This window comes from Ambystoma mexicanum, chromosome 8 (assembly GCF_040938575.1).
Source record: "Ambystoma mexicanum isolate Mex_15411 chromosome 8, UKY_AmexF1_1, whole genome shotgun sequence".
In the NCBI taxonomy this organism is placed as follows: domain Eukaryota; kingdom Metazoa; phylum Chordata; class Amphibia; order Caudata; family Ambystomatidae; genus Ambystoma; species Ambystoma mexicanum.
This window is the reverse complement of record NC_090929.1, coordinates 788,335,904-788,358,905: the sequence shown is the minus strand read 5'-3', so window position 1 is coordinate 788,358,905 and position 23,002 is coordinate 788,335,904. Positions and strand designations below refer to the sequence as shown.

The 23,002-nt window shown below is 48.1% G+C and overlaps 1 protein-coding gene across 5 annotated transcripts in view; it reads right to left on the bottom strand.

Moving 5' to 3' along the window:
• The window catches only part of ARL6 (ARF like GTPase 6), a 2,156,307-nt gene that overhangs the window by 164,495 nt on the left and 1,968,810 nt on the right, over positions 1 to 23,002 (bottom strand). For 3 of the 5 annotated variants that reach the window (XM_069610619.1, XM_069610618.1, XM_069610621.1), the window contains one exon: positions 1,655 to 4,725. The exons of the other annotated variants lie outside the window; for them this stretch is intronic. In XM_069610619.1, coding sequence (XP_069466720.1) covers positions 4,697 to 4,725 — 29 coding nt within the window. In that variant the 3' untranslated portion in view covers positions 1,655 to 4,696. Of the gene's footprint in view, positions 1 to 1,654; positions 4,726 to 23,002 lie in introns of those variants that run through there. 5 annotated transcript variants of the gene reach the window in all.

Sequence of the window (23,002 nt, the reverse complement as noted above, 5' to 3'; positions counted from 1 at the left end):
GCCGCATTTAAGGGCTGGCCCTACCACGAGTTGGGCGCTAAATCAACTGTTTTACCTCCAGCTTTTTTCTGGAGGTGAAAATCCCTGTTTTCGGCTGTATTACAGCCGGCTGTATTAGCCTGCATAATTAGCGCAGAAAATTCCCCATTGGATCCAATGGACCCAATCAGGAATGGGGATTTACCGTTAAGGCCCAACTCGTGATCCGGTGGTAATACCGCGGACTGGTCGGTGTTAGGGCTATTACAGTCGGCTGTATTACAGCCGGGAATACAGCCCAACTCGTGATGAGGCCCACAGTATTATTCACACTGGTACATGTGCGTGGCATTCGCAAACATAATCGTTTCTCAAACACTGTGTGATTTTGCGGTTTGGTTAAATCGAGCTGTTGGCATTTGCCAATTTTCTTGTGTATTGCATGTCATAAGGTAGCACACATCGCCTTGGGTTATATTATAGGTTATAACACGTGTCAAATTTCTCCACTTGCGATCGGTTTCCTGGCAAAATCTGCAGTACTCATAGACGGAAAAAGATTGCCTAATATCAGAATCTTGAACCAAAGAATCATTGTGTGTGACGCTGAAAATATGCTTTCAAACCGGAACTGGCGTCGGTACTGTTACTAAGCACGTAGTCAACAAGGCTTCGGCATTGGGCACATCAGTAAGACAAAAGTGTGTTATGTTGAGCACCTGTTGTGCCAGGTATATCCACATATTCTCTGTTTGGGTAATCATGGGAGAATGTTTTCACCGTCCTGTAAATGCCTCTTGCATGACTGTCATCAAGGTTGTTTTCACTTGCGCCTGACTTGTTTGCCGCATTTCATGAATCCATGTCTTCAGTTTGGCTGGCTTTTCGGCATCGGCATAAGGCTGCTTTTGGACAACATTACTCATCACTATCAGTATCCCCTTGATCACTGGCACAGATGTGAAATTTTTCATTGGTAGCAGCATGCTGTTTAACTCTCCCAAATGGAGTCCATTTAGTACCACAATTACACCAGCCAGACACAGGATCTACAAGGCAAACCCAGAAAAGAGATATCAGTGTTGACCATCACTCTCTCAGGTAACATTTGTCTGCAAGCACATATTGCCATTTCTTTCTACCGGGCTCCATTACTAAAACTACTTGGTCTTTGCCTGATGCAATGACATCTGCGGGCACTGGTGGGCCACTTGGCTTTTCTACCCACACCTTCGCACCCTGTACCATACTGTCTGAAGAGCCAAAACCACAATCCCCACGGGTAGTTAACACTGTAGGAGGCTCCCCCTTCTTAATCATGGGCAACTTAACGGGAATGATAATCAATTGGGCCACCCGATCACCCTTGTGGATTGGTAACAATTGGTCCCCACTATTCATCAGGATAACTTTGATCTCGCCTTGGTAATCGGCATCAATTACCCCTCCCAACGCTTGAACTCCCTTCAATGCTAGGCCAGATCTAGTGGCAATCCATCCCATATGCTCTGGGGGAATTTGTACTCCAAACCCTGTTTCAATCACAACAATCCCTCTTGAGTCTAATCTGATGTATTGCTCTCCCAGAGTGCACGGACAATCATAAATCACCAATGCAATTACGGAGCGAATACTTTGAACGCAGGAAGACACAATAACTTGCAACCACACACTCTTAGAAAATAATGAGCACTTATACGGCTATTTATTCAAAGGTTAGAAGCAACCAGTGATAACAAAGAAATAAATCACAGAAGAAACAAAGAAATAAATCACAGAAGAACCAAAGAATTCCAAAGGAAATACATCACCGTGAGCGTAACTGGATTTCTCATCTCGCCAGAAGCGGCTGGAAGACCCCGATAACAGCCAGGCCGAGAGCACAACAGCCCACAGGTATGCCGGACGAAAGCATCCCTCCTCCGGCTGAAGTCTCACCTGACTGCTCAGGGGTTTCGCATATATTCACCCTTCGAAAGGGGTGGCAATTTCTCGAACCTTCTGGCAACGCACTTGCGCATTGATGAGCCGCCGTTGGTTGCCAGCTGGGTCAAACGACAGTAACCTCAAGGAGCAAAGTGCCTCCCTCCTCTAAAAACAAGCACCACGAAAAACAGTCCCATAGCTCATAACAAGACATAACAAAGTTCGCTTTCCCAGCAGAAATGTCCTTGACTGCATACCAAGTTTGGAAAGCAGGTTTTCTTCAGCATCGTGAATCTGGCTCTCAGCAAAATGAATGCAGCTTTTCACTGCGACATGAAGTAAATATCCATCATGGCTCTGAGCGCTCCCAGAATGCACTGCGCACCAGCGCCATGTTTTAGCTCAAGCATAACACCAACCTTCAATGTTATTAGGTGATAAAGCGTATAGATTTAACCTGCTATCACCCAACTCCTTTTTTAACAAATCACATGCCTTAAATACATTTTTGTCAGACCATAAAAGACAATGACCTGATACTAAAACTCTTAGATTCGCAATAAATAGCAAAGTTCTGCTCAAAAGTCAACAGGCAGAGTTCTCTATGGATTAAAAATGCCTCATAACAGCCAGAAATTAGCTTAGTGGCTTTAAAATCCAGCTCAGGAAAAATAAGGGAGTTGCCCCTTCCTTCTGGGAAGCCCTGGTGCTCTCTCTTCAGTCTTACAGTTGTCTGGGTTTGCCCCTCGTCTTCTTGCCAGCTCTGCAACCCCGAAAAGCTATGAGCCTGGTCTATTTATAATCAATGGGTATGAGGTGCCACCTCCCATCATTAGCATGCCCATCCTTCAAGAGACAAAAACTGTCCTACGCCTACAACCACCAAAGTTCATCCAGCACAAAAAATTATTCTAAACTAAAATATCAGTGACCAACATCTTTCTTGTGTAAACTATGGCAATCTCATCATCCAGCACTAGGAATCTTTCCAACAAAAAGTGTCAGCGGACAGCACTGTTCCTGTAAGAACTACAGCAAGGACGGCATTTTGTATTTCTGTTTCAGTGCCATATTTTGCATTGTTAGCACTTGTTTACTATTTATTGGAACATTGCTTTTTTTCCCAGAAAAGCCTAGAGAGCTATGAATGGCTTTTGTTTATACAAGAGAACTGCAATGTACCAGGCTCAAAGTCGTTGGTTGTCAGCCTAGTTTCTCGCACAGAACACTGATGGAATGTACTTTAACTTTGGAAAAGCAAATCTCGCGACATGCATTTTACTAAATATGAACCTGCATTGCATTCTCCATTAACACGTTAGCTTCGAAGCTGGATCTACGGCTCAGAAAAATGAGTAGACAAGAAATTACATGTTACCCCCCCTCACCCTTGAGCCGTAGAACAAGTCGTGGAGGCATCATACGTATCATGGGAATAAGAGTGAAGAGACAAAAGAGCATGTAAAACATGGCAGAATACTTATTTGCTAAAATGTATTTACTCAGAATCTTCACTAGTTACTGAAACATACATATCTTCTTGAGGAGAGCCAGCAGACAATCTCCCGTCGCTGATAAATCAGAGATGGGTAGATATTCGCCACACGAAAATTTCCAAACAGTGTTCTTCTGTTATTCAGGAATCAGCTTTGGTGCATTGAACAAGTTCCCTGTTACTTATCACGACGAAGTAAAAAGATGATCAGTATGAACGCAGCTGGGAGTAAAACACAGGTGTTATCCCCGAGCCTATGTTTCCAGAAAAGGGCAAAAAACTTTTCAATGGATTGAAGGAAAAAAATGTATTCATCAGCCAGTTTGTAATGGATCCCAGGATGGAGCTCCAATTTATTGGAATAGAGGTTTCTAACAGGGCTTCAATCTCTTTTGGCCAGTCTGGTGTTCTCTTCAGTCAATTCTTGGCCAATTGTAGGGCTCGGTTTGATGCTTCTACGAAAGTCTCTGTGGTGGTAGTGATGTGTATCTTCATATCAGGGAGGTATTCGAGTCTCAGAGATAGTTGCAGGAACCTCAGAGATGACAACTTCACTTCAGGCCATTTCAATAGCACTAGTTCAGTCTATAATGGCGGATAAAAAACGGTGTTCCAATACTTTACCACCTTAGAGACTATGATCAAGCTGGCAATCCCCACAGGCACACCACAGCATGAAGTGTTAAACTGCTCGATGTAGGATCCATTAGGTAGCAACAGTTTTTCTACTGAAGGTGTGCATTCAAATTACACTTAGCACACACTTGATTGAGTTTGAATTCTGCTCACATGGCTGATCTTGAAAATCTCCTGGCATCTTGTATGGCTGTTCCCTTACAGTTCCTCAAGGAATACAGTTGTACCGTAGAATTCTCATGAGTCACACAGGTATGGGTACAGGGCGCGTCAGAGAGTTTGCATCTAATGCTTCTCTACTCAATGGATGGCGCCCAAGGACTGCAGTTCTTCACAAAACATAGGTGTTTCTGCTGGCACTGGAATATTCAGGATCCCATGCAGTGTCCATGACAATGAGTCTTTGTCCCATGCCGATATTCAGTAGAATGTTTTCTTGAGTACACTCAGCAAAGTGTAGGTGGACTCTGAAATGGCCCATCTCTGAGCTTGTCTTGTTAGATTCAAATGTGTCGGCTGCTCTGGTCATGTGATGGTAGACCATTCTGGAACCCCTGTAGCGAGTGTGTCCAGGAAGTGTAATCTTCAGAAGTTCAAGCATTGCTTGGTGTTCATCCTGAAAAGTTTCCAAGTCCTCTTGGATGATATGCACCATATCCACTACCACATCTCTTCAGCTTGTAGATTCCCTGTTGAAATGCAATGAAACTGTCATCAGCTGCAAAATACCTCATATCAATGGGCAGAGCAGTCAGTCCTTACATATCCAGGGCAGCTTTCATCTAGCTAAGTTCAGCTTCTTTCGCCTCCCTTATGCCCTAGCCTTTTCAAGGTGACCTGTCCTGTCTAGAGTGGCAGACCAATTTCCCGACCTTCCCCATGTGTCTATTCCACTAACAACCACATGTAAAGGTTCTTGTTCTGCCATTAATTGGCATGCTTTGCCTATGGAAATGGCATAGGTTTGTGACATGTTTTGTGAAGCCCAAGCTGTGTAAGGTTCTACGCTTAAACCTTTGTGTTTTATGACATTCATTGCCTCCAGGATTCCAGTTTACTGGAATGTCTGAGGAATTTGTAATATGCTCATATTTACTTTCCTTTATTATTTTGTAAAGATTTTTAGTTGCCCGCCAAAAGCCACCATCCTTGGCCCCCCAATCTGGATGTGCAGAGAAACGGTCTCAAATAAACATTAATGCAAAAGGAGTATGATTGAGAAAAAACACCTAATATGGACTTCTACATGCTACATCTAGCATGTTAGTTCCATGTACTTGCCAAGACTCGCAACCCCTTGACGTGATACGAGGGACTGTGTTTGCCATGTTTTTTTCTGTCATTGTGGCCTCCTTAAAGGAATCCTTCCTTTCCTCACTTTCCCCCAAAAGCTCAATGTCTCTAGCACTCTGGTACTCTCTAGGCAGGACTACTGCAACTGTGTTTTCCTTAATCTACTCTCTTCCTCTCTAAGGCCCTTCCAGCTTATCCAGGATAGTGCTGCAAGACTTATCCTTGGCCTCAAGACCAGGGACCGCATCTCCCCAGCCCTAAGTTCTCTCAACTGGCCCCTGGTTGCAGCAAGGATGACATTGAAATCCCTCTGCATCACCCATAAGGCTTTCTGGGCCTGGGGTGGACGCTAGCCACAACTGGCTCTCACTAAATACTCTGGATCTTTACGCTCCTCCCACGCCAACTCTCTGCATGTCAAGTGCTTTTCTAAGCAGAGAGCTGGTGGATTATCTCTTTCCTCAGCTGGCTCCCATCTCTGGAACAGCCCCCTGCCTTCTTCTCTGTCTTGGGCCAGATCTCCTCAAAATCCAGAAGCTCCTCAAGACTTTCCTTTTCACATCCTCCGTCCCCCTCTCACTCCCTTGCTAAACCCCTGTCGCTGAGATTGGTGACCAGGGCCCTTATGTGTCCTTCTGGGCCCTGGCCTCCCCGCCCCCCCAATCGCCTTCAGCTTCTGCCCACTTCAGGCACTTACCTTTTGGCACCCACTGGCCCATCTTACAGGCCTGCACTTATTGGACTGGCAGTTGACCAATCTTACAAAGTGATCTCTGCCAGGCAATTAACAGCGGTGTGCAAACTTACTCCCTAGCACTTTCTTCCGTGGAACCCATATCACTTACCCTCTCCTCTGTCCCTTATCTCTCTCTCTGCACTTGCACGTTCTGAATGCTCATAATGCCTAGTAGGACCGTTTCTTTCTTTCTCCTCATTGTTATTACATTTGCCTTTCACTCCCATGTTCCCTCCCTGTTGCCCTATGGGTATTTTGAAACAAAATTTACTTGATGTATAAGCGCCTTACAAATGAACAATAAATAAATATAATAAATATTATACACCACAGAAAGTATAGACCACATAAAGTGGCCTTCTGTAGGAGGTGGGGGGGAATATGTATCGATTTTGCGCTATTCGCTCCCCTTTAACTGGGGCTTTGGTTTGTGAGGGAATTGTGTCGTCAACTCTGGTGGCGAGTTTAAAAGGGGATCTTACAGTACTCCCAGAGAGTTGTGTCTAACCACTGCACAGGTTTCCACTTATAGATAAGGAAGGTGTCAAAATATTTCACGAAACCTACATGGTCTGCCATGTTATCTAGCTTTTCTAGATCATCTTCAGGATCTAATTATGCTCCTTGTGCAAAAGCTTCTAACTTGGATCTCAAAAGGTCCCTGTCACTAGCCTAGATGAACAAGTTACTTACCCCTGGTAATGTTCTTTCCTTTGGATGTTCCTCCCACGTATTCATCATCTTATGATAATTTATCACACAGCTTCGCTGCTTCGGAATTCTTTTTTAGACAGAGGGCGCTGAATGCAGTGTCACTGAGTCGATTTCCTTCGAGGGCATCTGTTGACCATTGACGTCATCATCAGCATAAATAGCGCATGCAGCACCAGTTGGCTTCAGTTCGGTTTTTCTTTTCCCCTCTGAAGAGGAATTACCAAGCGTACCCAAGACCGTAGGCTCTCAGAAAGCGTAGAGTGTAACAACACAAACTGTTCAGCGGGGTAGGCTGGGAGGGGCGATGAGGAATACGTGGGAGGGACATCCAATCGAAAGAATATTACCAGGGGTAAGTAACTTGTTCTTCGAATGGATTGTGTCCTTCCACGTATTCTTCATCTTATGATAGACTCCCAAAGCAGTAATAATTTGGAGGTGGGAGTATCAATTAATTAGATTTACTCATGGACCGAATGGAGCACGGCTTTTGCAAAAAGTCCCCCCTGACTGGAGGAAAAATCCAGACAGTAGTGTTTTACAAATGTACGGGTAGACGACCAAGTGGCTGCTGAACAGATGAACATGTTACTTACCAAACTGGTAACGTTTTTTCGATGGGATGTTCCTCCGATGTATTCCACATCTATGACATGTCATGTCCACAGCTGTGCACTTCGGAAACTTCTCAGCAGAGAGCGTCTTGCGTTGATGGCGTCGAGCCGATGTCCCTCGAGGGTCGGCGTCACTGGATGTTATATATAGGACGCACGGCGCCCATTGCCTCAGTTTAGTTTTTTCCCCCAGAATGTGTGACACCAGTCTCCTGCCAGTATAACTGCCTACAGCCTTGCAGAAACGGAAGCTGTAATCACAGAGGAAGTTCTCCAGAGGGGCAGGCTGGGAGGGCGATGTGGTATATGTCGGAGGATTATCCCATCGAAAGAACGTTACCAGTTTGGTAAGTAACTTGTTCTTCGAAGGGAATGTGTACTCTGAAGTATTCCACATCTATGACAGACTCCCAAAGCAGTACCACACTATGGCAGAGGGAAAGAATTTATAATGTGAAATTTAGAGGACTCAATCAAATGGCTGAATAGAGCACTGCCTTACCAAAGGCCAAATCCTGCCTATGGATGGAGTCCAAGAAATAGTGTTTAACAAAAGTATGGACAGAGGCCCATGTGGCTGCTTCACAAATATTCCGAATAAGAACACCCCTTTGTAGAGCAGTGGAGACAGCCACACCCCTAGTAGAGTGAGCCTGTAAGCCTACCGGCGGGTCCTTTCCCGCCAAAAGGTAGCATTCAGTGATAGTGAAAACAATCCATCTGGACAAGGTCTGTTTGGAAATGACACAAGCGGTGTCTAGCATAACCTACAAAGAGCTGATCGTCCACTCTGACCCGGGACATCCGTGAAAGATAAAAGCTCAAAGCTCTGCTAGGATCCAACCCATAGGAGCCTCTCCTCTTCCTTACCAGCATGCGGAGGAGGATAAAAAGCCGGAAGAGTCACCTTCTGGCTCAAATGAAATTCAGACACGACCTTCGGAAGAAAAGAAGGTTGCACCCGCAGGACAACCCTCTCCTTATGTAAAACAGTAAAGGGTGACTTGGCAGAAAGCGCCTGCAATTCACTCACTCTGTGCGCGGAAGTAAACGCAACTAAAAACACAGTTTTAAAAGACAACAGTCTCAGCGGACAAGCATGTAAGGGCTCAAACGGAGCACCCATCAGAAACTTTAAAACCAAATTCAAATCCCAACCCGGTACCTGGTAAGGGGATGGTGGAAACACATTAGAGAGTCCCTTCAGAAACTGTGAAATCAAAGGAATCTTAAAGTAAGAACACTCTTCAGACGAGCGCTTAAATATAGACAGCGCTGCTAGGTAACCCTTAATGGTACCCACTTGAAGGCCCTTGTTGGCTAAAGAAAGCAGAAAAGACAACACCATAGGAATGGAACACTGGAAAGGATCCACATCCTGACCCCTGCACCAGTCGCAGAACTTCCTCCAACGGCAACGGTACAGGGATTTAGTTGCGGGCCGCCTGGCCGAAAGCAACACCTCCATCACGTCATCCGGGAGGGCCCAATCCTTGTATCTCAACCTTTCAGATACCAAGTATGAAGGTTGAGAGACCTGACCTCTGGATGGAGAACCTGACCCCCCCCCCCCGTGAGAGCAGATCGTCTCCATAGGGAAGACGGCGTGGAGAGCAGATGGACATGTCGAGAAAGTCCCGGTACCATGCTCTCCTGGCCTAATCTGGAGCAATGAGGATAATTCGGGAACTGAACCTCCGTAACCTCCGCAACACCTGAGGAATTACGGGGACTGGAGGAAACGCGTACAGTAGGGGGAAAGACCACTCCACTACGAACGCGTCCCCTAAGGCTCCTCTTGGGGGAAATTCCCGTGAGCAGAACCTCTCGCACTTCTGGTTGACACTGGTGGCGAAGAGATCCACTTGTGGGGTTCACCAAAGGGCGAAGATCTCCAACAGGACTTCCTGAGTCAACTCCCACTCATGAGAGACCATGCTCTGCCTGCTCAGAGCGTCCGCCGCCGCGTTTTCTTCTCCGGCCAGATGAACTGCTGAGATCGAGATTTCCTGTTGGATGACCCAGAACCAGAGCTGCATCGCCTCCATGCACAACGGGAGTGACCCTGCCCCCCCTTTTTGTTGAGGTAATTCATGGCCACTGGGTTGTCCGTCATAATCAGGACAGTCTTCGCCCGCCCAGATGTCAGAAAAGCCTTCAGGGCCAGCCTGATAGCTCTCAGCTCTAACAGATTGATGTGGAGTCTGGACTCCGACAGAGACCAACGGCCGCTGGCTGTCAACTCGTTGGCATGAGCGCCCCATCCTGTGAGGGATGCATCTGTCACGATCGTCACCTCCGGCCATGGTTGCCAAATCGGTGCCCCCTTCATCAGATTGCCTTCGTCGGCCCACCATAGAAGATCCTGAGAGACCGAGAGTGGAATCTGAACGGGATCTGACATCTTGCCGGAGAACTGCGACCACTGCATCTTGAGAGCCCACTGCAGGGATCTCATCCGCAGTCTGGCCTCTGGCACCAGAAAAATGCAGGACGCCATGAGGCCAAGCAACCTTAAGAATTCGAAAGCCGGGAGACTATGGGCACGTTGAAACTTGTCCACCATCTGCAGAATGTGATGAGCCCTCACCTGGGGAGGGGAACACTGCCCCAGGGACGTGTCGAGCACTGCTCCAATGTACTGGAGCTGCTGGAAAGGTATCAAATACAACTTCTTAAAATTTAGGGAGAAGCCCAACTTGTGAAGGGAATGGCAGGTGACGGATAAATGATCCAGGGCTTGCTCGGGAGAACGCGCCCTGATCAGCCAATCGGCCAGGTATGGGTAGACGTGAATCCCCCTCTCCTAAGGTACGCTGCCACAGCCACCATCAGCTTGGTGAAGACCGTAGGGGCAGAGGTCAATCCGAACGGCAGGACCCGAAACTGAAAGTGCGAGTCACCAGCCACAAACCTCAGGTACTTCCTGTGCTTGGGATGAATTGGAACATGAAAGTAAGCATCCTTGAGGTCCAGAGACACCAACCGATCCTGAGGTTGAAGGGCCTGGAGGACTTGAGAAAGAGTGACCATCTTGAACTTGTCCTTCGTTAGAAGCTTGTTCAACCAACACAAGTCCATGATGGGTCTCAATCCCCGTCTTTCTTTGGGATCAAAAAATAAGGGGAATACCATCCCTTGTTCCTCTCGACTACAGGCACCAGTTCTATGGTGCCTTTCTCCAGCAGGAGCGGATCCGGACGTTTCAAAGAGAGCTTCCCCGGTGGATTGTCGTGAGGCCGCTGAAGGACGGGAAGGCAGTAGCCATGGGCTATGATATCCAGAACCCACACATCTGAAGTAATAGCACGCCATTCTCCAAGATGCTGCGCAAGTCTGCCCCCAACCGGCAAACCATGGGACATGGCCTCATGACTGAGCTGGAGCGGCTGCGGCGGTGCCTGAGGGCAAAAGAGGCAACTGCCCGAACGACTTTGGCATCCCTAGTACCCCATCCACCACGGGTACCCTTACGTTGGCCCCTTTGACTGGCAGCTCCTCTCGATCTACCAAAGGAGGAGTAGAAACGAAAGGAACCTCCCCTCCATTGCTGTCCCCTAGGATGAAAAGGCTAAGGTTGACGTACTGCAGCGCTCAAAGACTTTGCTGCAGCTTTGGAGGTCTGCAACCTCTCAAGGCTCTCGTCAGCCTTGCGGCCAAATAAATGAACACCTATCAAGGGGCATGTTCAGAAGACGGGCTTGCACATCAGGAGCAAACCCCGACTTCTGCAACCACGCAAACCTGCGTAGGACGGTGCTTGCAGCCATGGACCGGCTGACACAGTCTGCCGTGTCCAAACCCGACTGTAGCGATTCACACAGCATCCTTGCCATCACGCACGAGGGCTAGGAAGCCATCCCTTTCCTCCCCCTCGGGAATATGCTCAGCAGCTAAGGAAGCACAGTTCCACAGAGTGTGTGTAAATCTTGCCAAGGCACATGTGGAGTAGACAGCTTTCAGTGCCATGCTCCCTGAAGAAAGGACCTTCTGAGCCCATCTGCCTAAGCGCTTGTCGCCCCGATCAGGAGGAATGGTAGGGTACGCCTGCTGCCTCGAGGTGGCCCGAAGCCGCCTGAACCACCAAACTCTCCAGAGTGGGGCGAGTAGACAAATAGCTGGGGTCTCTAACAGATGGGTGGTACTTTTTCGACAAATTCTTATTGACCGCCGGAAGCGAATCCGGGGCCTGCCAAGCCGATGACACCTTTTTTTGCAATGTTAGATGGAAGGGCAATACAGGGTCAGAGGGGGGACCTTGGTCCAAGATGTCAGTAAGGTCATCCTGAATAAAATCCTCAGGAGAACTGAACCACCCCAGGTATTCAGCAACCTTAGACATGAGCCGCCTGTAGGAAGAGTCTGCATGAGCCCCCTGCTCAGGCCTACCAAACTCAACTTCCGGAGAAGTATCCAGTCCACTGGCATCATGGAGGGTCTGCCTCAACTCCTCCAAGGGACTGTCACCCAACAATCCCAAAGCCTCATCCTGAAAAGCAGGGTCTTCAATCTCTGACCTTTCCTCCTCTTCAAAAATGTCAGGCAAAGGATCAGAAAACCCAGCCAAAGTGACAGAAGAGGGCCTGGGGCCCAATACCGGCCTCCCAGATGTAGAGGAAGCCCCATGAAACTCCTCAGACACATTACGCCCAAAAAACGCAGAGGGCGCCAAAGGCCTCGACGCCGATGGCGCAGAGGGCCTCGCCACTGAATGCATCGAAAACATCGATGCCGAGGGCATCGAGAACATCGACATCGAGACCGCCAAGGACTTTGATGCTGGAATCCGCTCTGCAGGTGTCGACGCTGCGACCTTCGGCGTCAACGCCGCCACAGGCCGTGGGCTGATAGGAGGGTAAAGCATTGTCCGAGTCCGACTGGGCCGGTGCCGAATGAGTCGACACCTGCGTCGGTACTTCCACAGGCTGCAACGGTCTCGCAAGGGACGAGGACCGAGACCTGGACGCACGTCTCTTGCGACTGCTCTTGTCCGCACGGGACCTCGAGGGCTACCGGTGCGAGTCGCAGTGCGAGCCCGAGCATGAAGGCGTGCGAGCCGCGGATCGAGAGTGTTCTCTGCCGGCTTCGCGAGAAAGTGCGACAGGAACCATGCCTTGCGACTGGAAAATCGCCATCATTTGTTCTTTAAAAGCCGCCCACTCCTCCGGAGTTGAGGACTTCGCGGGACAGGCTACCTTACACACAGAACCATCCTCCGAAGAGGACGGGGAAGGCGACCGGTGCCGGTACTTCCGAGAGTGCTACGAGGACGAGGAATGGCGGGAACCACTCCGGGACCGAGAACCCTGAGCTTCCTCCCGACGCAGAGAGTCGCCCCTTGAATCGTCGGTGGAAAGCCTAGACTGCGATCCGGATTTACGGGACTTCGAAGGCTTACCTGCACAGAGCTTCCCCTTCCTTTCACACAAGGCCTTGGCTGTTAGAGATTGGCATTTGGAGCAGTCGTCGGTGTTGTGCGACTCACCCACGCACCATAAGCAAATACGGTGCGGGTCGGTCAATGACATCTTGGAGACCCGGCAAGTCTAGAACCCGGACCTTGGAGTCGTAGGGGGTCGAACAAATAGACATCATAAGAGAGCGATGAAACCACAAGGCGCGCCGAGTTTCACAAAGGTATTCATGTTCACTGTTGGAAAAAACGGAACTGAGGCAACGGGCGCTGTGCGTCCTATATATAACATCCGGTGATGTCGACCCTTGACGGAGGCCCTCGACGGACATCGGATCGATGCCATCGACGCAAGACGCCCTCTGCTGAAAAGTTTCCGAAGTGCACAGCAGTAGACATTACATGTCAAAGATGTGGAATACGTTGGAGGACACAATCCCTTCGAAATCATTTCTCGGCACACCCCTTTGAAGCGCTGCAGAACTTGCCATGCCCCTTGTGGAATGGGCCCTTAGGCCATCCGGCTGGTCCTTGCCCGCTAATCTGTAGCATTCTCCCCTAGCCAGGATAATCCATCTGGATATTGTTTGTTTGGTGACTGCAAGGCCCAATTTGGGACCAATATATCCAATAAAAAATTTGATCAACCTCGCAAAATTTTGCCATCCTGGATATATAAAAACGTAGAGCCCTTTTTGGGTCTAGTCTATGTAGCCTCTCCTCCTCCTTTCCTGTATGAGAAGGTGGGTAGAATGTTGGTAAGGTAATTTTCTATGACAAGTGGAAGTCGAAGACTACCTTTGGCAAAAAAGAGGGTTTTACCCTGAGAGTGACTGTCTTTACAGAAAGTAGTATGGGGTGGTTTGCAAGAAAGAGCCTGCAACTCGCTTACCCTGCGGGCTGATGTTATTGCGATAAGCAAAACTGTTTTTAATGTCAAGAGCCTTAAAGGGCATGAATGTAAAGGCTCAAATGGAATACATGTCAAAAACCTTAATACAAGACTGAGGTGCCAAACAGGTACATTGAATGGAACTTGTGAGTATACATTAGTAAGGCCCTTCAAAAATTTGACAATCAAAGGGATCTTAAAATATGAATCCTCTCCCGAGCGCTTGAAAATGGAAAGCGCTGCTAGGTAGCCCTTTTTGGTTCCAATCTTGAGGCACAGATTGGCTACATGTAAGAGAAAGGAGAGCACTACAGGAGTGTCACATAGAAATGGATCCACATTCTAATCCTTGAACCAGTTGCTGAACTTATTCCAAAGGCAACGGTGCAAAGATTTAGTTGCTAGCCTTCTGGCGGAAAGCAAAATCTCTGTTACGTCATCCGGGAGGTCCCAATCCTTGTAGAAACCATGCGTGAAGGCTGAGTGTCTTGACCTCTGGATGGAGAGCCTGACCTTCCTCTTGCGAGAGATGATCCTCTCTTTGTGGAAGACGTATTGGAGGGCAGATGGACAAGTCCAGAAGGTCTGGGTACCACGTCCTCCTGGCCCAATCTGGAGCCATTAGGATCATGGATTTCCCGAACCTTCTCAACCTCCTGATCACATGAGGAATGACGGGGACGGGAGGAAATGCATACAGGAGTGGAAGCTCCCAGTGTACCATGAATGTGTCTCCTAGACTTCCTCTTGGGGAGATTCCCTAGACTGTTTGCACTTCCGGTTGACACTGATCGCAAACAGATCCACTTGAGGGGTACCCCAAAGGGTGAAGATCTCTAGAAGGACTTCCTGAGTTTATTTCCACTCGTGGGAGACTGTGCTCTTCCTCCTCAGAGCATCCGTCGCTGTGTTCCGCTCTCCGGCTAGGTGAACTGCCACAGAGAGATTCCTTCTTGTATTGCCCAGAACTAGAGCTGCATTTCCTCTCTGCATAGTGGCAGTGACCCTACACTTCCTCTCTTGTTGAGGCAGTACATGGCCACTGTATTGTCCGTCATTATCAGGACATTCTTCCCCATACAGAGAGCAGGAAGGCCTTCCAGGCTAGTCTGATCGCCCTCAGCTCCAAAAGGTTGATATGCAATTTGGACTCCGACGGAGACCAATGACCACTGATTGTCAGATCGTTGGTGTGAGCTCCCCACCCCGTGAGTGAGGCGTCCGTCACTACTGTTATCTCCGGCAAATGGTTGCCAAAAAGATTCTCCTTTGAGGATGTTGTCCTTGCAAGCCCACCACAGAAGGTCTTGATCAACTATGCCCGGAACTTGCAATTGGTCCGCCATCTTTCCTGAGAATTGGGACCACTGAGTCCTGAGAGCCCATTGAAGGGATCACATTCTCAAGCGGGCCTCTGGCACCAGGAAAATGCAGGATGGCATGAGACCAAGCAACCTCAGAAAATCGAAGGCCGGAGGATGCTGAGCATTTTGGAATTTTGTTACCATCTGCAGAATGTGTTGAGGTCTCACCTCGGGTGGTGAGGCTTTCCCAGAAGGAGCATCCAGGACTGCTCCAATGAATTGGAGTCCTTGGGAAGGTATCATATGGGACTTGGGGTAGTTGAGGGAGAAGCCAAGTCTGTGGAGCGAATGGCAGGTTATGCTGAGATGTTCCCAGGCTTGCTCGGGTGAAGGATTCCTTGATCAGTTTATCGTCCTGGAAAAGGTAGACATGAATCCCCTCTCTCCTGAGACTTGCTGCCACCACTTCCATCAACTTGGTGGAAACCCCTCAGGCGGAGGTCAACCCGAATGGCAGAACTCGAAAGTAATATTGAGAACCGCCAACTGCGAACCTCCGGTACTTTCTGTGCTTGAGATGGATTGGGACATGAAAGTAAACATCCTGAAGGTCCAATGATACCAACCAGTCTTGGAGTTGGAGAGCCTGAAGGATCTGAGAAAGGTAACCATCTTGAACTTGTCCTTCCTGAAGAATTTGTTCAATTTTCTCAAGTCCAAGAAGGGACTCAATCCTCCGTCCTTTTTGGGGATTAGATTGGTCCTCTCGGCTACAGGTACATGTTCTATTGCACCTTTCTCTAGCAGGGTTAAAATTTCCTGCACAAGGAGCAGATCCAGAATTTTGACAGAGTTGTATCCCAGTGGATGATCTGGAGGTCTTTTTTGAAAAGGAAGGCAGTAACCTTGGGCCACCGTTTCCAGTGGCAATGCATCGGAAGTAATGCCCAGCCATTCGTTCAGATACTGAGAAAGGCTGCCTCCCACCAGGGTCTTGTGGGTCAAGGTCTCAGAGTGGCTTAGAGGCGGATGCAGCAGTGGCTGAGGCTAAGGATGCCGCTGCTGGGGCTGACTTGGCACCCCTTCCTCGTCCACCACGAGGGAATCTTCTCTGGCCCCTCTGTCTGGCTTGTCCTCTTCCTCTTCCAATTGAGTAGAAACTAAAGGACTTACCCCTCCAGGAAGATGAGCCCGAATAGAGTTGTTGAGGTTGTCTAATGGCGGCGCTAAGGAATTTAGCCACCGCCTTCGAGGTCTGAAGCTTGTCCAAACTTTCATCCGCCTTGCTGCCAAACAACCTTGAGCCATCAAAGGGTATGTTGAGCAGTCTTGCCTGCACGTTTGGTGCAAACTCCGACTTCCTGAACCATGCAAATCTGCGTAATACCGTGCTAGCAGTCATGGATCTGCTGATGCTGTCTGCAGTATCCAACCCTGACTGGAGGCATTCACTCATTGCCTCTTTACCACCGTTAATGATCGCCACAAAGCCGTCTCTTTCTTCGCCTTCCGGGATGTGTTCAGCCGCCATAGCAGCACAGTCCCACAGGGTAAACATGAATCTAGACTGTGTGTCACATAAGTGGATTTTAACTCTACCCTCTTGTCATACCTGTCAGGGAGATGGAAGGATAAGCAGATTGTCTGGTTGATGTAGCTGCCTGGACTACCAAGCTTTCAGGAGTGGGATTCTTGGTGAGGTATTCTGGGTCACTGCTGGAAGGTCTGTACTTCCTTGCAAAGTTCTTTTTAACTGCTGCCGCAGCATCCGGGGTCTCCCAATTAGCAGAGACTTTATTCTGCAGGACCATATGGAATGGTAAAATCAGGTCTTTCTGAGGACCCTGGTCCAAGATGTCAGTCATGTCATCTTGTTCATATGATGGAGTAGGCCTGCTCCATCCCATAAACTCAATGACCTTTCTGTAGAATGAGTCTGCGTGTTCAGAGGGGTCAGACCTGCCAAACTCTAGTTCTGGTGAGGTATCCAAGCCACTAGCTCACTGGAGATTATCATACAAATCTCTCAGTCTTGATTTGTCCGAAATAAGTTCTTGTGGCACATTGGGGTGCCAAACTGCAGACAAAAAAGGTGGTGAGCCCTCATCACAGGGTTGGTCCTCCTCATAAATTGCAGACAGACTTACAGTAGTCATTTTTAGGAACATGTTTATAAACCTTGTCTTGAAGCAATGGCAATGTCGAAGTAGTCGAAGGCGGCTTCGAAAATGGTGCCGGTTTACTCGGCGTCAACTTTGGTGTTGACAGCTCTGACTCCGATGGAGTCTGCAAAGTCATCGAGGCCTTTGATGCTTTGTGCTTTTTTGTCACACCAAGGACTCGGCTCTTGACTCGTCTGCACTCTCGACAACTTCTCGTCGGATTGAGAACTTCCTCAACGCAATGCGGCTTTGAGCTCGGCTTCAATGTTGTAGGCCTTCGACTTCCCTTTGTTGTCCCTCAGAGCGACCGGGGCATGGCTCTTTTGCATTTCTTTCAAGAGGGTCAGGCCGCATTCTCGAAAATTCGCAACATCTCTGTACGAAATGGGCCCCACTTTGCCGTGGAATCGGACTTCATAGGGCATCTGATTACCTCCGTGGAGGAATCACTTGAGGTTGAAGGAGACGTATGCCGTCTCTTCTTTGCCTTCTTAGAGGAAGAAGACGAAGAGTGCCAGGATCGACTCCTCAATTGGGACCTTTTTGACTTTTTGCGCTGGGAAGTCTCTCTCGACTAACCAGACTTTTTCTCCTGCTTCGAAGATGACTTTGATGCTAACCTCCCCAATGCCAGTTTACCTCTACGCTCCCTGTGAGCTTTCTCTGCCATGGCCTGACAGGACCCACACACAATCTTCGGTACGGTGCCCGGAGACCAAACACCACAGGCAGACGTGGTGGGGATGCGTAATTGACATTTTGAACCAGCAGTCGTGGCATTTTTTAAAACTCCACTTGGGCGTCGAAGGAGTAGATGAAGAAGACAATTTTCTCACGAAAATCACACTGAAGCGCACCGTAATTACTCAAAGCGAAAGCTCGGAAAAACGGAACTGAAGCCAACGTGCACTGCATGCACTATTTATGCTGATGATGATGTCGACGGTCGACGGAGGCCCTCGAGGGACATCAACTCGGCGACACTGCATACAGTGCCCTCTGTCGAAAAAAACATTCTGAAGCAGCAAAGCTGAGAGATGAATTATCAGAAGATGAGGAATACGTGGGAGGACACAATCCATTTGAATCATCTATCACCGATAGTGTATGTGCCTGGAGTTACATACTAGGCCCACATTAGGTTTTGTACTGGAGTGTTCGGAATTGCCCTAACACTAATGGGTATATGTTTATTTGTCTAGGGTCTCCTCCCAAATCAGCCGCCCACACCTCCCTCTTGTTTATTGGGTTGGAGGGTGTGCTGTATCTAAGGTTGAAATGTGCAACAGATGGATTTTGGGGGTATGCAATGTACTGCGCTTAGATGGATTGCAGACGTAGGCTATTTATTACACTAAGATGGATTATGGGGGTAGGTAATTATTGCTCTTGGATGGATTTTGGGGGTATTCAAATCATTACGCTTAGATGGATTTTGGGGGTGGGCAATGCATTACACTTGCATGGATTGTGGAGTTAAGCTATTTATTGCACTTAGATGGATTTTGGTGTAGGCAACGTATAGCAGTTAGATGCATTGTGGGGGGTTAGCAATGTATCACACTGGAGTTATTCATAGGGGTGCCCAACGTGTCGGACCACATCATTAGAAAGGTGGTCATTGATTCTGCTCTTAGATGATTTATAAGTGTAGCCAAGGTTTTTGCTCTATGAATATCCATTAGGGTAGCCAACATGTTACACTTAAAGACTGTGCGGCTGGCCAATGGGCTTCACTTGGAATAATTCAGGGAGGCAACCTGGGTGTTGCACTTAGAGGATTTTGTGAGGGTAGCCTTTGTAATTCCACAAATTGTAGCCTTGCACCAGAGGATCTCTTGTGATAGCTGTTGTATAGGACTTGGAAGGGTTGTGCAGTTGAACAGGGTGCTGCACTTAGTCGAGTCCAGGAGGGCAACCAAGTTCTGGATTCTAGGCGATTGTAGAATTTGTTCCACTACCGGAATGCAGGTGTTGGCAGAATACTGACTTTACAGTTAAGTCGGCCTTGAATGTAACCACTTAATGATAGGTGGATGCATGCAGAATGCACCACCGAACTTTTTTAACCCAGATGTTTTCGAATTATGTAGAATGTACCTATTCTAGTCTTTCACTTAATTATAACCAATGCATTTATCCTCTCGCACTCCACGCTTTTGGAATCAGCCAAAGGCACGGCCACACTCCTGCACACATCTGTTTTCACATACAAGTCGAATGACACTTTGCACACTTCTGCCATGAGAATGTAGCTACCTTCAATCAAGCCCTCATAACCTTTAATGGCCATTATGCACACACGCATACTAGCACATCCTAACTTTCCCACACTTCGTTTCCTCTGAGGGTGAGAGACCTGCAGAGTACAGCACCAGCTGACGGCCTATCTTAAGGCTTTGCCTCGAAAGGCTGGCCCATTTTCTGCTTGAAGCTAGTTCGGTGCTGTCATAGCTACTAAGGACATTAAGCCCTTCATGACCTCCTTACAATCAGCTTTCTTCTGAGGAATTAGCCAAGTAAGCCCTGTGCACGAGTCCACCACAACCAACAAATGTTTGTACTTGTTGACAGGTATCAGTGGGCCAGTGTGGTCCCTATAGATTCATTCAAAAGGCACCGTTGCCCTTGCTAATGTGCTTACTGATGGTTTGTGGGAATTTTCCACTGTTGTCTGTGAACATATGGAGCAATGTTCTATGTATTGTCATACTTCTTTTCTAAGCCCTGGCCACCAGTATCTATCCTGCGTGTAGTAGCTGAAATCCCAAAGTGGGTTGTAACATATGGAGGGTGTTGACACATGGATGGTAAATTGATTCTCTGCCTCAACAAAACTAGCTAATGAAACTGTGTGTCAATGTTCAAAGTATGGTTCCTGTGTCCAAACCCTAACCTATACCTTTCAAGCCAAACTCAACAGAAGGTGCAAAGGAAAATGTCCCTCTGAGAGCCGACCTGCAGCCCAACTTTGTAGCTCACAACCAAAAGTTCCAAAAAGGTGTAACAGAGCTAATAAAACTTCCACAAGAATCAAGGGGCTGATTCCCTTTCCCCTGAGGTTTTCCACTTTATCCAAGATTATCTCCATATCTTTAATGAACAGACGTGGCTCCTAGGCCCTGCAACAAGGAAGAAATGGCCTGGACACCTTTTCCAAGCCATCTTAAAGGTCCCAACCCCTTGATGGACAGACCAGTCTCCTAGGTACTACACTGAGGAAGAATAGCCTGTTTTTTTCTATCAAGGTGTGCTCTGATTTTCCTCTCAATTGCTATGGGTCCAGGACCCTACTTCTCAGTGTTCATGTCAGGCACTATGAAGCGGAAGAATAGCCTGGTTCTCTCTCCTATGCTGTGCTGAGGGTGCCCACCCTTTCTGAGTAGGCCCGGCTCCCAGATACTGTGATAATGAAGAATAGACTGGTTCTCTCTCCCAAGCTGTGTTGAGGGTCCCCAAACCTTTATCAGTACTCCTCCCCTTCGCCCACTCTCCTGGGTACTTAGCATTTTTGGAATGACAATTCTCTCTTTCATTTTGTAAGAAACTCATGGTGGCAACAAGCAAAACAGACACAAGTGATCACAGTTCAAGGGTGTTTATTGAACAATGAATGCTGTGTGCAGGTTGGAAAAACGCCCATTTTAAACCTAAATCTAAGATGGGAGCAAGCGTTGACCATCAAATGAAAAATAAAGCCTGGCGTGTTCAGCTAACAAAACAAAAAGTCCCTTTAACAAATGAGTTTGTTAGGGTGATAAAGGTTCACCCCTCGGTCCCCCTCTTCTGGGCGCTGACCCTTATCAATTTTCAGCCACAGTTCACATAGGGTGATGGCTTCACCCCTGGGTCCCCCTCTTCTGGGTGCTGACCCTTCTTACAGATCTCATGCCACAAAATATATGACAGTTCTTTTCTCAATTAACTTTTGGGTGATAGCTTCACCCCTGGATCTCCCTCAGTCAGGCTCGGATCCCTCTCTTCTCTTTAGCTGGATTTCTCTTCCCTTTCTTTCACTTAGCTTGTAGATCAAAGTCTTTCGATTGTACAGGGATTTTGCTTGACCCTCAGTATGACCACTTTTACGTATTCTGCTGGCTCTCCTATGGCCTTCTGGTATTTGTAATTTCTCTCATATGGGGCTCAACCAGAGTCTACTGAGTTAGTGGAACTGGTTTCCCTCCGCAGCCAGTTTCCCCTTTAAGACTTGTTACAGTTCTTTCACAGTTCATAGAACTTGATTCACACTTGCCACTTTGTGATTCTCACTCAACACAGCCCGGTTCTTATCGGTTCGCCCCTGGACTCAACCGGCTGTGATGAACCGCTTGGCTTCTCTCTTCATTGGAGTCATTCCGGTGCCACGGTCGCAGGATCTTCCCTCGCTCCTGCATATCGGCATGAGCTTGCCCCGTGTACCATTGACATCTGCTGCAACACACTTGTGCTATTGTACGCAGTCTTATGCTTTCTTCCTCAAACGATCTGCACGTTTGGATGGAAAAGGGCAAGGTCCCTTCTCTCCTCGCCTCCTCCTCGATTCTTGCCGCCTTTCTCCTTCTCTTGAACTGCTGCACCGGATTAGCTGTCTCGTCGTACTGTCTTCTGTACTCATACTGTTCTCTCAGTCTCCACCTTTTATCCCTGTGGGGAAGGGAAAGGGCCGTCAGGTGCGTGAGATTCTGATTAATTGCCTGACTTTGCCTGGCCCTTGTATTGGTACATGTCAGGTAAACGGCTCTGGTGTTAGTCGGTTGTCCTTTGGGTTGTGCGAAAGTGTTTGTGTTGGAAAAGGGGGAGCAGTAGTTTTGAATATCCTATGTGGCAGGATGGGGAAAAGGTGTCAAAGGAAGGGGGATACTGCGTCTCACCCATCGGTGTCCTACTCCCCGAGGACCCCCCATCCAGGTGATCCTCCCTCACTGGCCCACCCCCAGGAAATGGATCCAATAGCGATAGCCATGTCCTGGCCACCTGGATGACAGATCCCCGGGGACTAGCTAGAGAGGCACCTTCAGGTTTCTCACACTTCTTCACATCCAGCCATAGCCTTGGTTTACTCACCTGCCAAGGTCTCCGAGTGTCGCTCTTACATGCAAGCTTTGTATCCTTCTTAATCACTGTTTGGGGTGTGGGACCTCACTTTGGTCCAGACCCCCTTCACTTGATTGTTCTCAATGTTCTCTCTCTCAGATCTCTTTTCACCCCACACAGCCTTGGTTTACTCTTGTGCCAAGGTCTGTGAGTACCACTCGCACATGTACATTTCGTATTCCTCTTTTTTTTATTATTGGGGTGCATTCCCACAGCGTTGTCCCCAGACCGCATTCACTTGGTTACTCTCCCAGGTCTCATTGTCTGATCTTTCTTCAAGCCACAGCCTTGGATTACTCTCCTAACAAGGTCTGTGAGCATCCGCAATATATGCAATGTTTGCATTCCCTTTGATCACTAGTTGGGGCATGTCTTCCTGATATGGGTCCCAGACCTCCTTCACTTGATTACTCCTAACATTCTCTTTGGCTGATCTCTCTTGGATCTGCAGCCTTGGTTTACACTCCAAGGTCTGTGCATGCCATTAGTATTTGCAAAGTTTGTACTCCCCTTTATTATTTGTTGGGGTATATCTTCCTGATGTGGGTCCCAGACCCCTTTCACTAGGTCACTCTGACCCCATTGGTATTCCTCCTGTCCTTCACTGTAGTCTTCAAGCACTCTATGGGTCTCACCAACCCTGGCACTAGCCACCCTCGTACCTGTAGGTTGTGGGCCATCTCCCTCCAGGTGTTTGCGGGTCTCCCAGGCGCTCTGTGGCTTTCCTGGCTCAATGGGACCTTC